Source organism: Argiope bruennichi, chromosome 2, assembly GCF_947563725.1.
Source record: "Argiope bruennichi chromosome 2, qqArgBrue1.1, whole genome shotgun sequence".
Taxonomy (NCBI): Eukaryota; Metazoa; Arthropoda; class Arachnida; order Araneae; family Araneidae; genus Argiope; species Argiope bruennichi.
The window spans coordinates 138,342,620-138,360,293 of NC_079152.1; the positions used below are offsets into that span (position 1 = coordinate 138,342,620).

At 30.3% G+C, this 17,674-nt stretch overlaps 1 protein-coding gene across 1 annotated transcript in view; it reads left to right on the plus strand.

Moving 5' to 3' along the window:
- The window catches only part of LOC129961549 (retinal homeobox protein Rx1-like), a 29,525-nt gene extending 21,916 nt beyond the window's left edge, over positions 1-7,609 (plus strand). Inside the window, exons 2-3 of the mRNA XM_056075033.1 lie at positions 1,645-1,880; positions 5,809-7,609. Of these exons, the coding sequence (XP_055931008.1) occupies positions 1,645-1,880; positions 5,809-6,345 (773 nt within the window). The 3' untranslated portion in view covers positions 6,346-7,609. The remainder of the gene's footprint in view (positions 1-1,644; positions 1,881-5,808) is intronic.
- Positions 7,610-17,674: the final 10,065 nt, after the last annotated feature.

Sequence of the window (17,674 nt, forward strand, 5' to 3'; positions counted from 1 at the left end):
TCTGAGTTTCAAATATCGCTTTCTAACTCTAAACAATTCATCGAAAAAAACATTCTCACATGATAACTTGAAATTTGCGATAGCAGATTTCAATTTTATATATATATATATATATATATATATATATATATATATATATTTATGTTTTGCTTTATTTTAATTTACTACTGAATTTTCATTTGTTTCAACCAATTAGTTGAACAATGCTTACAAATAGGCATAAGTCAATCGCTGAAACGGAGATAAGAAATGTTAAGATCTTACGAACAAGTGAAATTAATGTACGTCTGTAGCAGATATTCCAAGCTTATAAGAAGTTAAACAATAATTTGCTTTTTTTTTCACAGGAGCTTCGACGAGAATTAATCCGAAGAAAAAAAAATCAAACCAATCATAAAATAAAAAAAATTTACCTTTTCAACTATATTAATTTCATTATTGTCCAATTTTTCTTTTAAATGATATTTAGAAAAATTTCCCATATTATTTAAAACTATATTCAGCCACTGTCATTGAATTAATCATTTTTTTACATTTCTCTTTTATTTCAATAAATATGTCTTAATATAATATTTTGTTTTATACAAACTTAGTTTCTATTTTAAAATCATTGTATATGAAGCGATTTTAATCTCAAGCAAATGCCAGATATAACAGCTAGAGTTCATAATAAGTTTCTAATAATTTCTTAAAAGAAATAATAAAATTAGACTTATGAAATCGAAATTAGTTATCATCAAGTATAGTGAGATTAGAATAGTCGAACTTCGTTTTGATCGATAGATGGGAAAGGTTCACAAATCGAGAAATGCTATTTAAATGTATGTATTTTCCTAGACTCGGAATCCAGGCCTTGCGCAATAGTAGTGTTCGCACTTAACACGGTTCTTGGCAATCAATGTGCTAGAGATTTTTTTTTTTCTTTCTCTCTGAATTGAGCTATGTTGAAACCGACACTAATTGTACACTGAAATATGGAAATCTAATGTTAGTAAAATAATTTTCTCAGCATGCTTTTAATAAGTAGAAATAAATAAATAATAAAAAAACTGATAAAATCATGTGATGTCACAAATTTAACTAAACATGCCATCGATATTTGATGAAAATTTTCATTTGTATGGTGATAGAGTTGTAAGACTGCGGAGCAGTATCATATCTGTAGCAGGTGGCATAATGAACATGCGTCTATCATTTACCATTATACTTAGCTTACAATTCAAGAATCTTCAAAGCTATTAACTGCTTTAGTATAATAACAAGTTTTGCCAACAGAAGCGCCCCTTGTAGTTAAATCTGCTTCATTTTGCAAGTCATGCTGACTGTTATACTTAAATTCATTCCTGTTAAAAAAAAAATGACAAGATAATTTACCTAAAAAAAGCCCTTTTTTTTTCAGTTTAATTTCTGAAATTGTAAAAATTAGGTAAAGATGTCCTTTGGAATTTTTTTATTTGAAAGGTAACTAACTGCACAAAAATTATATGCCCATAGGTATGAAGAGGTTTAGCTTCCAATGGAAATACACATTTTGATCCTGTGAAAGCTGAGCAAAAAATATGAATATTTGTCCTGTTGCGATGAAGTAGACGAAACAAATCATTTATGTTAAATTATATGTATTTTTTTTTGTCTAATTTTCAGGAAGCCCGGGGGACAATCAACTCTCTTCCAATTCGCTCACGGATTCCGGGAACAAAGCGGACCCAGATAGTGGTTCAGAAGAAGGCCCCAAGAAGAAGCACCGAAGAAACCGAACCACATTCACCACCTATCAACTGCACGAACTCGAAAGAGCTTTCGAAAAGTCCCACTACCCGGATGTCTACAGCAGGGAAGAATTGGCGATGAAAGTCAACCTGCCCGAAGTTAGGGTTCAGGTACGTGATCTTGCCATTATCCTACCTGCATACAAACGCTACGTCTTCCACGCTTGAACGGAGTAATGTTTATTTACAATAAAGTGACCGGGCTCTATCATTTAAAACTGACGGCAATGCCACTTTGTGGAAAGGAAATCTTCTGATTTTGGAAATTTTATCTCAAATACTCTATTTTTTTTGTTATTTTTTTTTCTAATCCTAACTTTGTTTGCCATAACTTTGGTGATTAAATCAATCTTTTCAAAAATAAGTCACTAAAAAGTTTCTATTAATCTCGTTTCTAACATGGCTCTTACAGATAGAACCTACTCCTATAAATGTAGAATTATTCATCCAAAAATAATTTCACTAAACCAAGATATAACTTATATCTGTAATATGGAGATGTTTCGAAAGCATACCTAATGCACATATGTATCGTAAGAAATCAGTACATGAAAATCTGCTGAAAAAATTCCCTTAAATATGACTAAATGCGACAAATATACTTGTTATTGGAAATTTCAACGAGAATAAAAGGTTTTTTTGTTATAAGTGCAAATGAAGTAAATTTATCCTATAATATATGCTATGGTTAATGAAATTAACGGATTTTTAGTGATAACAATGGTCTTTTATGATAAATTGATTGATTATTTTGACTTGCCATTCATATTAATCGGTCAATGTAACAAACTGAGTCATCACATTTACCGGTTAATAATAATCTATTTATCGCATTAAATGCATTATATGTAAATAGCAACTTAATTTCCTTTCTTGGAAATAATGAAAGGTTTCAAAATAATAAAAAGGTTTCACAAAAAACCTTTTATTATTTTCAGGAATAAATAAAATACTTTTTTAACAATATCTAGATATATTTAATCTTTGTAATACTTTTATTTTCTTTTCCAAGCATTATTATTTTCAGGAGTAACTATGCACACTGAAAATATTTGCTCGCAAGTGGAGATAAAAATGCATTGATCATTCAAATCAACTGTTGTGAGTTATTTGTAGAATGTTCCTCTTAGAAATGAATTTTACTTCTATTTTTGTCTTTGGATTCAAAACGAGAACAGTTATAGTTAGGGAGGGAAAAAAAAAATCTATTTTATACGCTGTTTCATATAGCCATAATTTTGAACAAGTTGTAGTGCTTGATATTCATGGATAAATCACGTATGAAAACAAAAATAAACATAACAAACTCTTTCAAGTTAAATGATGCAAGTTTCACCTAAACTCAAACAATTTACATCCATTACAATTGCTATTATAATCCGAATGCTTTATATATATATATATATATATATATATATATATATATATATATATATATATATATATATATATATATATATATATATATATATATATATATATATATATATATATATATATATATATATATATATATATATATATTGTTTAGCCGAGTGATTTAATAAATTGAGAAAAATTAGAATATGGCATTTTGCTTCTTTCCATAATGTTTTCACATTTAAAAAAAGTTTCTATTTACTTAAGAGTTAATTTCTTTTAGACAAGAAATGACGTGATTTCGAATTTTTCTGCGTTATTTTAACTTTTATGCATGGTATTCTTACTAAACAGTTTATTTCCTGCAAAACAAATAACAGATCCTAAAGAGTGATTACATTTTCACATAATCGCACGCAACTACCGATGGCAAAAAAATGTTTGATGAGAAAATTAGCTTTCTGCTGCGAGCCTGCCTCGGAATCAAACAATTACTCTTCCTCGGTAATGCACACCGAGGAGGGGAAAAAATCTCTCTGGCGAGCACACGGACGTTTAATCGATTTGGACTGTGACGTCAGAGCGACTGTCGACAAACGGCCGAGTGTTTGCCCCGGCCTTGTTAGCCACGGTCGAGCAACGGGAAAGGAGCAGGGGCGACTGGTTAGGACACTTCGATTTGGTATTAGACCATGGAAAAGGGAGTAGAAATACAATTGCAATAAAAGTATGGAGCGAATGGGGCATGCCGACAGGAAGTGGGATTATTCGGCAGGCTGGGGAGAAAGTTGATAACACTCTCAACAGAACACAAAAATTAAACTGGCTGATTGGTTTTTTTTAGTAATTCCATTGCCGTAAAAGGCTTGATACATATCCAAAACAAATGGGATGAATCGTAACGGCATGTCATATGATGAAAACTATTTGGGTGACGTTTGTTTGAGACGTTGTTTAAGATCTAATGTCGAATAATAAGCAGCATAATAGCATAAATATATTTAAAAAAAATAACATTACAAAACATATTAAATATATTCTTCGACACATTAAAAACCTACAGACCTACTTTAACAAACTTGATTCAAAATTTGTTAAGAATCTATATTTAAGACGCTAAACCTCAAACTCTATCTACTAACTCTTCGAGCTTACATGCAATCTAACCGCCAGATAGAACGACTTCCTGTACATGAATTTCGTGCAAATTTTGGCGGAATTTACAAATTTGATTATAGATACATACATGAAATTTCATCTATCTAGATGAAAGAGTTTTCAAGTTATGGTGTTCAAAGAGAGACGGACAGACATAATGATAAAAACGTGTTTTTCGAACTCAGGAAGGTTTGAAAAGTTGGAGATTCGTCAAAATCTCGAACACAAAATTTTTGACGGTTACAATACTTTTTATATGAAAAAGAAAAAATGCATTCATTATTATCCTTTAAAGAAGGGAAGATATATTAGCCAATTTGATTTCTCCCAGAAATGGATGAAATGAAAAACGCATACGCCCATGAAATCCTGTTTTCTTTTGCAGGCTACTCTGCGACCGTCTTATAAACTAAACTGATATTGCTTTGCACGAAGCAATTCATATTTATCTTATTCCTATTTTTTCTAGTCATTGGAAATAAAATGTTGTAACTTTTTTTTAAAATTAGGTATCTTACTTTAGGCGCCTTAGCAAATACGATATGTATTTACCATGCCGTTCCAGCAAAGAAGCAGTAGATTTCATTTTCGTTTCGAAATGCTGAATCTTATAAACTTTCGATTGGGAGAGAGAGAAGTTCGTTCATTTTGTCGTTTTTAGGCTGAGAAATATCTTGGGTAACTGCATTTGTGAGTCAATGGAAATGAAGCCCTCTGTTTGCCCAAGTTTTCAAAGAACCGAATGCCGCCCGCCCCCTTTCCCGGGCAATGAATACATTTTGCAAAGCGAAGAGAGAAATGCGCGCACCCCACTATATTGGATTCTGAGAAGTCGTCAAACTGAAATGGGTGTTTTCTTTTGAAATGACTTATTTCCTCCATAAGCATCCTGAGAAATCGGTTGTGTAGAGTTTGCAAGATGATGAGAAAGAATCGTTTTTGACAAAATACAACGGAATTTTTTTTCCCTTCATTTTTTTCCCCAAGCAGTCATCACACAAATACTAAGGAATCGCGTGCTGTAAGTGACATGAATCAGAATCCCAATTCAGGAAAAGCAGGTTTTTCTTTTAATGCTTTAATTCTTTTACTAAATCTTTTTTTTTAAGTCACAGGAGACCTGAATTGAATTTCATCATCTGTAGAGAAATGATTCGGAATAAGGCCAATTCAAAAATTAATTGAAAAATCAAATCATCAATATATATTATACAGACCTCATGTATTTTAGCGTTCAATAGAATCAATCATTTTGATAAGTAATAGTATTCATTCTTTTCCTGTATGGATAACCCAAGTACCTATTACACTTTTCTCTGCATTGCTAACTATGAAATTTGCAAAAGCGTTAATTCTAGCCTTTGCTTGATTTTATTTATCTTGTAATTTTATAAGGCTTTATTACATTGTTACAAAACTCTGTAAATTTTCTCACAAAATGGACATCAAATATATTTAAATGCCGAAATTAACCCACGTCATTGCTTTTAAGATGTAATTTTTTTATTTTTTTTATTTACAGGTTTGGTTTCAAAATCGGCGTGCAAAATGGAGGCGGCAGGAAAAACTTGAAAGTCAGAATGCTCTACGAACTCTTGGACACGTGTCTGGTGATTACCACAATCCAGGAGGAAGACCTCAGTCACCCATCACCAGTCTCGGAAGTGCTCTAGGATCGTGTTCGTCCCCGACTTCCATCCAGACAGGCTCAAACCACATGCCTCTGGATCCCTGGTCACTCACAGCTCCCCTTCTGACCCCTTCTCTTGCTGCTGGACTGCCCGGATTTTTGAATAGGCATCCCTCAGTGTATCCTAGTTACTTGACACCAGCTGCTCCAACAACGTCCCTCAGTGTCCCCTGTTCGATGGCGGAATTGGCTTCTGGAGCTCCAAATGGACCGCTGGAACATCCTGGACCAGTGAACTTATCATTAGGACCAACCGAAATTCCGAAAGAAGAATCGGGACTCGATCCTAGGAGCTCCAGTATAGTTTCGTTGCGAAAGAAAGCCAAAGAACACGTCGAATATCTTCATAAAGGTCTCGCTATTATTTGAGTTTCTACGGTATCAGTGCTTATTAGAAATTAAATTCTACAAATTCAGTATTATCCTCTTTCTAGAGATTCTAAATTAATCGGATATTGAGGTACTGTATTTGACAAAATGAATAATAGGGCAGCTTAATGAAAATGAAACCAGAATGATGAAGAAAATCAAGAATTGTTATTCGGATTTCATCTTTGTACCGACTGTGAGACCAAATTTATTACAATTTCACTTGAAACTAAAGTAAGGATGAAAAACAGGAGATTGTTTCAAATGTTTACGACATGATGCATGCTAAGCAATCGGATGCTCTTCACGCAAAGACTGGAAACTTCATCAGAATGTTGGAGGAAAAATACTTGAAACGACTTATTCAAGAATAAAATAGAATACTTTCCCTTCAATAAAGTTAATCTTGCCTTTTTAAGTGAAAATGCTCTTCTTTTATTCCTTTTTAAGTGTCATAATGACTGGCATAAATCTTCACATTGCATATTCCCACTGACTATATCCATTAACTAACTTATTGGAATGGCAAATATTCCAAAATAAAAGTTCTTTGAAATGGGGTCAATTTGGGCTCATGAAATACACATCAAATGCTCCCAATTAAAATTTGGAATCCAATGCATATGTACCATTTATTGCCTGTGGTATTGCAATATAAACATATGGTAAAACAGACATTTACGATTTCTTGATGCCACTCTAATGGAGTGGTGGCATTCCAAAATCGATCGTCAACGCGAAAAACAGGCCGAAATTGGCATGGTATGGCGTGGAAGGGCAAATATCCGTTCTGATCTAATTTCTATTTTGTGCGATTACTTATGCATGCAGGTAGAGAGAGGAAGTCTTAGGGTGCATGAAATGGCAGGGCTCGTGATTTATTGTAGTAATATGTTCATCAAGGAGGTTAGAACACTGCTGGCGTAGAGTGTTCGGATGCCTACATGAATGAATGAAAAAAGTAAATGGCATGAAATTTCATTACCGGATGTGCTCAGAAAGGATCGGTTACAATCCTGAATAAATTGTTGAATGATATGCACAGTTACATTTATCACGTGACTCTGATTTACATAAATGAGCTCCATTAAGGAAAATGAAGGGAGTTGATGAAATGTCGTGAATATTACAAAAGGCAGTTACAGCAATTCATAGGCAGGGAAGATAAGCTTATGAGAGAATACATGAGAACTGTTCTTGCTTTGACTTGAAGAATTTCATCCACATATTCATATTTAAACTCGTGGTCCAACATATTTTATTCTTTAAATTGTACATATCATGGAAATTGAATAATAAGTTATGATGAAAAATAAAAAAATAAAAAAAAAAAAACTCAAAGCAATAATTGTTATTTTTTCCAAACATTATATGATGAGTTTGGAAGGTATTTGAGTTTTATAAACGTATCGATAAGACACCAAAAGCATAATAGTTCATTATGATAGACAGAAACACAGCTTTAAAAAATTTATTATTTCTTAATTTTTCTCACATTCTGAATTTTACAGAAACATATATGGCATATTTAAAATATTTGTATTGGCAAAATTTCATAGTTTAAAAGGAAAAGAAGAAAATGAACGATGATGGACGAAGAATATTTCGATAGAATTTAGTTTCATAAACTTAAAAATCATAAAGCTGATGAATTATTCAAATGTATATCCATTCAGCAATAAAATAACTGTTAATTAACAATTTAACAAGTATTCCCAAACTAACAAAATTCTAATTAAACAAAATGGATCCAGATTAGCATGTTTAAGATTGTAAAAAGAAAATCTTTAAAAAATCAATAATAATTAAAAATAATAATACCTATTCGAGTCAGCCACGATTTTTGCCACAAAATATTCTTTATTAAATATTCTTCATTTTATTTTGTTTCAAATATTCTTTATCAACTTTTTTTATTAAAAAGTCTTGCAAAAAATGTTCATTTTATCAATGATTATTTTAAGCAATAAAACAATTATTGTTTCAATAACAAAATGTCTACAACAATTCTTTATTCTCGATTTACTATTCTATTTTTGGTTCAATACTTGCAACAAGAAGTTTCATTAAGAAACCAAATATGTCCTCAAAGAAAGGATTTTGTCTCTGAATAATGTCAAAAGCAGTGTTTGAAATTTAGGGGGAAAATATATATATTCTTGTTTCCACATCAGCATTGTGAAAAGGAAGTAATGTAGAAGAAGAAAAAATAAAATTGATGTGCCAATCAGATTTTGCAAAAACCGTATGAAAAATTATAATTATGCTTATGAGTCGAAAGCTTTCTTTGATTATTAAAAAAAAGTTATTGAGTGAAGATACAATTCACAATGCAATGACAAAGGAAAAGTGATTTACAATAACATAGATAGCAGAAACATGCTCATTTTATTAACACACTGCATCCAAATTAAACTGCAGACTTATGGAAGTGATTATGAATGTTATAACATAGATTTTCAAAAAATCGAATATGTGTTGATGATTTCATAAATAAATATCCTTTCTATAACAATATTTATTACATCATTGCTGTTGAATTAAAATGAATTGCTTAAATGAGTTAAACAATTTCCATATTTTAGACACAATCATTGTCATAAAACAGATAAGAAAATAAAAATAAATAATAAAATTAAAAAAAAACATTTTATTAGCTTAAATTGATCTATATTCTATGAAAAATAGCTGTCCTGTTTTTAAGTTGGGAATGGCATGACCAAGTAATGATAGGTGAAATGTTGAGTCAAATTATTTACAATAGATATAGAGCTAGATTTTCTGAACTTTAATGCCTCAAAAGCATTTGATCTTTAAAGAAATGTAAAGCTAAATGAGACAGAAACTAAGAAATATCCAATTAAGAATTTGATAACTGCAAAGAAATAATCTCCAAGGCATATAATATAATGTTTTTATTATTTCGACAGTATACATGATTGATTTCATTTCCTACCATTTCAGCATAAATACCTTCAAAATGTTTTCTTCTCATATAAAAACATAATAATATGATCCTATTTTTATACATGAGAAATGCTTTTGTGATTTTTGTAGAAATTTATTCTTTTCCTTCTTACTTACAAAGTGCGATAACCCTTTTTTCACTTAATGATTAAAATTCTATAGAAAAATAAATAAAATAACATTATAACAAATAAAGATGTCATTGCGAGAGTTTTTAAAATCTAATTTGAATAAAAATTTCACATTGTAATGTAAGGATTTGAAAATTATTGAGTAAGATATTAAAGTATAATGTGACAGCTCTTATATCAAATTAAAATTAAAATGACTCTAATAATGTTAAAAAAATATGAAACAAGCAATTACTATTGCCTTCAATCGTCATTAAGTTTTTTAAATAATTTTCATTAACTTTTAACTTTTAATTGCGAATTTAAATTTTAGCAAAATATTCATTTTCGAATGCAATATGAGCAGCGAGAAATGGATTCAACAACTCTCCTGTTTTTCTAAATAAATCCAGTTTTATTAATTGTATTTCATTTAAGTAAAAATGGTACAATTTTATAACAGTTATGAACAAAAATATTTTTTGAATTAAAATTCTAAATTTTAAAAAATCTAAAAACAAAAAAAAATTAAAATATGTATAAAAATTCAAAATTATTAGAAAGATTCAAATCATCGCACGAATTTCAAATAAATTTTCAATATTTCAAGGGTGCTAAAAAATTATAATCTCAGCTTTTAAGATGTTGCTTCATAAAATTTAAAAGAGCTAAATCCCGGCTATGGCATCCGCAAACAGAATTGCACTTATTCACCATGCCTTCCAGTTCATTAACCAAATGGAAGCAATCTGTATTCACTTTTTTTTTTTTTTCATATTTTGACTTGCTCCGAAAAAGAGAGAGAGAGAGAGAAAGATACTTACAGTAATTTTATTTAACTTCAGTGTCAGGCCATAAATTATTTTTGGCTCTTCTTTTTGTGTTTCTCCATGCCGAGCAAAGAGCTCTTTTTACCAATATTTTCTAGGAACATTGTTGGTGGAAAGATGTTATTCTTTAAAATATCCCAAAATGTTTATTGAGATTATGGATATAGTGCCATCAGATATAGACAGTCCAGACTTAACATCTTTGCTTTAGGTCCGGTAGATACATGAGTTATGGTTTGAGATGTCATGTCTATGACTGCAATGCAAGTGAGAAAGAAAATTCTTGTAACTCCATTTATAGCTAAATTCAAATTGTTCAAATTCCAGTGGATTATAATCTTCTGCCTTATTTGTGACATATTGACTTGTACGTTAATAAACATAATGAAATGGAAGAATATAATGTTTGCAACATCAAAAAAAAAAAAGACTTTTAAGAGGATATCATGGTCGTTATTCTCCTTATTTCTCTGTAGTTGTGGTAAAACCTACATGTACGAACTGTAATATTTTGAAAAGAACTCATCACATATTAATAAATAGCATTAAAAACCTTTACTGACTGAATAGTGGATCCTATTTGCTTCATTTGATAACTACATAAAGAATGGTAAACGTACGAGATCAAAATAACAAAACTGATTTGAAAAGCAAATAAATGAAATTTCTCCTTCCACATGCTATCGAATCTGTCTAACTAGTAAACGGCATCTTTATGTTTCTTTTTAAGTGTGTTGGAGCCCTCTTTTGTCTAAACTAGTGCTGAAATGGCCCAGTACCGTAGTTGTTTTAGCAATACTGATCGCGTTACCTTCAGGGGCCTTATAAATATTTTTGATCCATTCTCCAATAATAATTACAAAAAGAGAATTAAAAAGCAACTGTTCTAAGTGGTGTTTTGCAATGAATTATTTTATGTAATTCATTTATCATTCATTAAACACTCGCCTTGCCTATTTTATTATCTGATTAAAATATGTCCATGAATTATAATAAATCTAGTTTATTTTACTGAAATTTTAATTAAATTTCTTACTATCTTTGTATATTTGCTTAATAAATGAGCCCATCATCATTTTTGAAAGCTTTCATGCTTAAAAAAACATAATATAGAGCAGGATATGTATTTTAAACCATTTTTTTTTAATTTCATAGTTGAAATACAACTAAAGGTAATATCGTAAGTAGGAGCGCGGAAAAGTTTCTTCGGATTTTATTTTTCTTAAATATTTCAATGATAAAAGCTGAGCAATCAAGGATTTTTCTACTCAAAACCTGAAAAAATACAAATTCAGTGTCAGATATAAGATTTCATGCGCTCGTGCATCATAATTCAGTGAAAGGTTTAAATTCATGTTTTCATAATATAAATAAGTTGTTATGATTTGTCCCATATTATATAAGTCATCTGATTTGATATGAATTTCTCATATTTCAGTCATTTTTTCTATGTGTCTATTTTCAGTATATTTTGGTTTTTCTGTCTTTCGTGTTTTTTTAAAAATTAATTTAACATATTGAATGCCGTGAGAGTTTCACGGGGCTTGTCTTAGCGCCGCAACGAGTTTCTTATTATACAATAATATAATGTTAAAATATTTCTACAACAGATAAGTTACGGTGTATAATCATGTTTTAATAAGTTCATTGGATGGGAGTTATCAGTGACCCTTGGTGCTGGTCAGTGGTAACCTCTATAGCTTTGATTATATTTACAAAATGTTACCATAATGAAATGGGGGTTTGCATTTCTCCACGTAAGAGCTTGTTAAGAAAACAATGATATGCATTAAAAAATGTTGGGAAAAGACATTCTATTGGTATTAGGACAATGAGACTTTAGAACTGTGTGAAGATTTTGCAAAATGCACTTTGGAAAAAATTCAGAACAATTAGAGAGGACAACTGCCGGAAAAAAAAATTATGACATATCATTAAGACTATGTTGGTTTACTCTTTCTTCTTCTTCTATAAGACACAACTTAATTTGCACGAACAATAGAGCTATATTTTAATTATAAATATAGAATTTCTTTTATTTGTTTAATATACTACATTAATTTATCGCACCATTTTAATAATTGTTGGCATTTTTTTATATCAGGGATTTCCAGAAATCTTGGTGCGTCGGTCATCGGCGACCCCTATGGCATTCAAATTCTTAAACATGATTTGTAAAAATGTTTTATTGTTTTAATAAAACTAAAGCCATTTTTTTTTATTTTCAATATTATTTAAATATATTTTTTTGTTGAAATCGAAGGTAGGATAAAAATATTTTGAGGAGATATCAAAACTGAGTTTTCACTTCCGCTTTTATTAACTTGATCATTTTTTAAGTTTGTGCTTTTTTTAAAAGCCTTATGCAAATATCACAAAGCACTGAATACAACGGCTATCTTCAAGTGAATCAAGGATAGGACAAAAAAATCTAATCCTGCTTAATGTTTTAAACTTAAATCCTCGTTTTTTTTTTAAACTATTTTTAAAAATCTAAATTAGTTTTCTTTCCTTTGTAAATGCACCTAGAAATATATTGAATGCATGACTACAAAAAGCGAAGAATGTATTATCCATTTCCAGAGATTCAATCTATTTACCAGATCTTTAACTGCTGCGATGACGAAGGGGAAATAAAATCTTCGTCATTTAAAAACCACTCACGTTCATCAAAGGTCATTCCTTTCGTCAGTTACATCGTCCCACTTTAATTCTGAAATCCGTTTCAAATCTCTGATTTGTTCATTTTAGTACTAAATTATTCTTCAGAGTCAGAAATCTCCATTTAGATCACAGATGATAGATGCTCCTGGTTTTGTCACGTGTTTGTTATAGAAGTTTATTATTATTTTTTAAAATAATAAATTCTGGTTTTCTGAAAAGTTTTTTTTTTCTTTAATAAAATATCGGTCTGTTTCGTTTTAAATATATTCAAGTGGACAAAATTGAAATTGGGTTTAGAAATCTGTTTTTAAAAAAATGTATTACCAACTAAAATGAATCAACAGTTTGCAGTTAAATGAGATGAAGCCATTAAAAGCACTACTGGACAAAGCATCTATGATTTTGATAATTATTTAATATTATTGTAAAAATGGAAGCTTTTTCTATACCATTTGCTTGATATTATTTCGTAATTTGGAATTTTTTTAGTTCAAAATTTAAGAGCTTCATTTTGTTTGAAAAAAAAAATCGAAATAATCAAAGTGTATACAGAGTTGGCCTTAGTAAAACCCCACCTCTATGATGCTTTTAAGCCTTCATACCGAGAACTGAAATTTATCTTCGGAACGTTTATCTAAATACATAAATGAATATCATCTATTTTATTTTACCATTCGTGGTAATGGAAAAAGAATCATGATCATAGCCATTTAGTGGGAAATGCGATTATTGCTTAATGAAAAGTCTTATAAAATCAAAATTCGTCCTATTATGAACATAGAAATCGAAGAGATTGAAAAGTAAGATTCGAACGCCAATCTTGTGCATTGCTTCGGTAATTTAAGCTTCTTCTCTCACTCTTTTTCTCGGTGACCTTCAGTAATCTGACTCGAAGGGCAGAATTTGTAACCCTAGTTAGGTGAAGATTAAGATTTTATCAATTCCACCTATGCTGTAGTACATCGATAAATTTAATGACGTGTGGCAAATTGAAGATGAATTCAAGACACCGTCTTGACAGGTACTTGCAGCGAGCAGATTGGATTAAATCCCTGCGGGAAACGGATACTTGGATGAAAAGGAAAAAAGATTTTTTTTTTTTTTCCTTATGTATGTGTGAATATGGTATTCATTATTGGAAGAATATGAATTAAACGTGAGAATAATTAAAATATTTGTCTGAAATATTATTTCGAATCCAATATACATAAAAAAAATTGAATGCGAGTAGATTAAAAAAAATATGTCCCTTTTTGAAAATTACTTATGCACATTGTTTCAATAAATTAAGATTAAGGTAAAAAGATGTTGGAATCACCGAAATGGTGAAAAAATAATCTTCTTTATAATTAGATTGAGGTAATACAATTTCCAAAACGTGGCATTACAAAAAACACAATGCAATCATCTCAATAATTAGAATTACACTAAGGTATTTTGATTTTCAGTAACTCGGCATTAAAATAAACTATATATATAAATTACGTGTCACGTTGTTTGTCCGCGATGGACTCCTAAACTACTTAACCGATTTTAATCAAATTTGCACACCGTGTGCAGTTTTATCTAACTTAAAAGATAGGATAGCCCTTTTTTTGAATTTTTAATTAGAATTTTAATTATTAATTAAAAACTAACTTTCCCGCCAAAAAAATCTTCAAATCGCCAAATGAGTACGGCTTCAATTTTTTTTCCCAACAGTCATGAGGCTAGGCTTAAGATTTTTCGGCTGATTATTTGAAACGATTCTATTTATTTTCTTAATGTTTGATGCATTTAAAATGAAACATTGTTAATGAATCGATCTTTCAGATTCATTCTTAAGTACTTTTGAATTAAAATAAAACCGAATAAAGGAAATTAAAAATGTCTAATCTGCATAGCGTTACCCCAACTGGCGTAGAAAAACTCAGGCATTTGTGTTACGTTTCGAATCCGAACGTTCGAATTACTTATGATCCTATCTGAAAACGTTTCTCAGGAATAAGATACCATTTTCCACAATTATTTTTTAATGCATACAATAAATTTGATACGTTGCAAAGGATAAAGTATCACGATCTTATGTTTGAATTTTGCATTACTGTGCACTGTGGCAATTCTCAGAAATAAGATATTTTATTTGAAAATGATTAATTACAAACGTTTTAACGGATCACTGATTAATATAACATACTAAAATTCTGCTTTTTTTAATTATAAAGAAGTTTGGAAAAATACTTGGAGGTGCACACGGATAATTATTATTTTTCGTTTTGAATGAATTCCGATTCTTTATCTGACTGTTTACTAAGAAAAATGTTGTACGGCAATAACATTTTGTTACTTTCATTGAATTTTCAATTAAATGATTTTATTTCTTTTGTTAATGATATCGTAAAAAAGGTAGGTGAACGAGCCAATAATAAGTTCCTCTAATCGGATAATAAAAAAATATTAACTCATTTGTATGCTAAATGAAATGTAATCTTTTTTTATATAAATTATTGAAGATATGATAATAAAAAATGGTTCAAATAATCGTTTCAGTTTTTCATTTCTTTACTAATAAACTGCATGTACGTATCAAGTTATGTCAGCTATCATCAACTTAGCTATCATTTACTTCAGCTACAATGCTTATTATTTAATAAATGTTTATAAAACTGATTTCATTTTGTAAATGAATTTTGAATTATTGCAAGAGACAAATATATCAATGACGGAATAAATATTATGGTAACTTCATGTGTGGAATTTAGAACTTTTTTTTTAAAAAAAAATCTTTCATTTAAGCTGAGGAAGCCAGAATCTGTATCACTGAAGTTAGAGGATTTATTATACATCATAAAGGGTTTACACTAAGAAGGAAGGTATTAAGAAGGAACAAATTATTTGTTCATTATTTGACAGTCACAATTATCTGTTAGCTCCAAGCGATTCTAACAGATGGCGATATCTGTTGACTGGATTGAGTAAGTATTCTAACAGATGGCGCTGTGTTAAAAGTACCAACGTTTCACATAAGCTTCAAGACCAATTTAATGGCATAACCACCACGTGTTGCTGAGGCTAAAGTATAAGTTAAATTTATTTCGTAGTAAACACAATACAATGAAATTCGATTGTTCTTACTTTTTCAATTTTTGGTATTAGCATAGCCGCCCACGTGTTATTTAGACTGAAGTATAAATTGAATTCATATTATAGTAAAAGTAATACAGTGGAATTCTTCTTGCTTTTTAATTATTAGTGCTTCATTGCTCAACAGTCTTTAATTAAAATGCATGTTTAAAACAATCATTCTTATGGCGAAGTGTTGAAACACTTCGATTGGCCATAAACATGCGCGTACAATTGCAAAATGATCCATCAGCACAAATATTTTCTGAACAATTACTAGATATTGGGAACGGTAAAATAGAACTGCAACCAAATACGAAATGCATTAAACTGCCAGACAATTTCTGCACTGTTCTTCAGGGAAAAAATGAATTGATTCAGAATATTTTTCCGGATATACAGAGTAATTACTTGAATCATAACTGGCTCAGTGATCGGGCTATTTTGGCAGCCAAAAATATTGATGTTGACGAAATTAACTTCCAAATACAACAGTTGTTACCAGGCGATCTGATGTCATTTAAATCAATCGATACTGTTGTTGATGAAAATGATAGTGTAAATTTTCCAATTGAATTTTTAAATTCACTAGATATACCTGTAATGCCACCACATAACCTTCGATAAAAGATTGGTTCACCTATTATTCTCCTGCGTAATTTGAATCCACCACGATTATGCAACGGTACGCGTTTGGTCATCAAAAAGATCACCGGAAATATACTTGAAGCTACCATTTTAACTGGAAAGTTTAAAGGAGAAGTGGTCCTGTTGCCACATATTCCAATGATACCATCAGAATCTACGGTACCCTTCAAAAGGTTACAGTTTCCAATTCGTTTAGCTTTTGCCATGTCTATAATTAAATCTCAAGGCCAAACAATGTCCATTTGTGATTTAGATTTGGAAAATCCATGTTTTTCTCATGGGCAACTATATGTTGCATGTTCACGTGTAGGAAAACCGTCAAATCTATTTGTGTTAGCTAAAGACAGGTTAACCAAAAATATTGTGCATCGATTAGTGCTAAATTAAATTGAAATTAAAAGTATTTATAATTCAAAATAATAAACATTATTGTCAAAGATTTAAAACTATCTGCCCTACCTACCACATTTATAAGTTTAAGTGTTACGTGTTTTTTACTAACAACTTTGTAATGTACTCATTTGTTACAAACTTGAATACAAAAAATAAAGAAATTTAAATTTATTTTTTTTGTATTGATTTTTGCTCAATATCAACGGTAGTTATATAACGGCTAGAAAATTAATCATGGAGGTCCCCATGTTTTTTTACAAATGGCATCTGTGTAAAAAAGCATGGTGGTCCCCATGACCGTGTTCTCCTACTGTGTCCCTCGAATAGTTTACTACTATGTAATATAACAAAAACCTTAGCCACAGCAACGAGTGGCCAGGTCTGCTAGTAAACTATATAATTTTTAATTAAAACCGACTATTTCTCACATTTTGAATGACAAAGTATCATCTATGTTCATTACAATGTAAAATTTCACGATTTCTTTTTAAAGTTTTCTTTTAACATTGGGTTGGATTTTTTTTAAAATTATTCAGAGATATTAGTACCGTATGTTAGGCCGTCTGTTACACTCTCCATTAAATGTTCCCTTTTTTTTCATTTTTGAGTAATAAA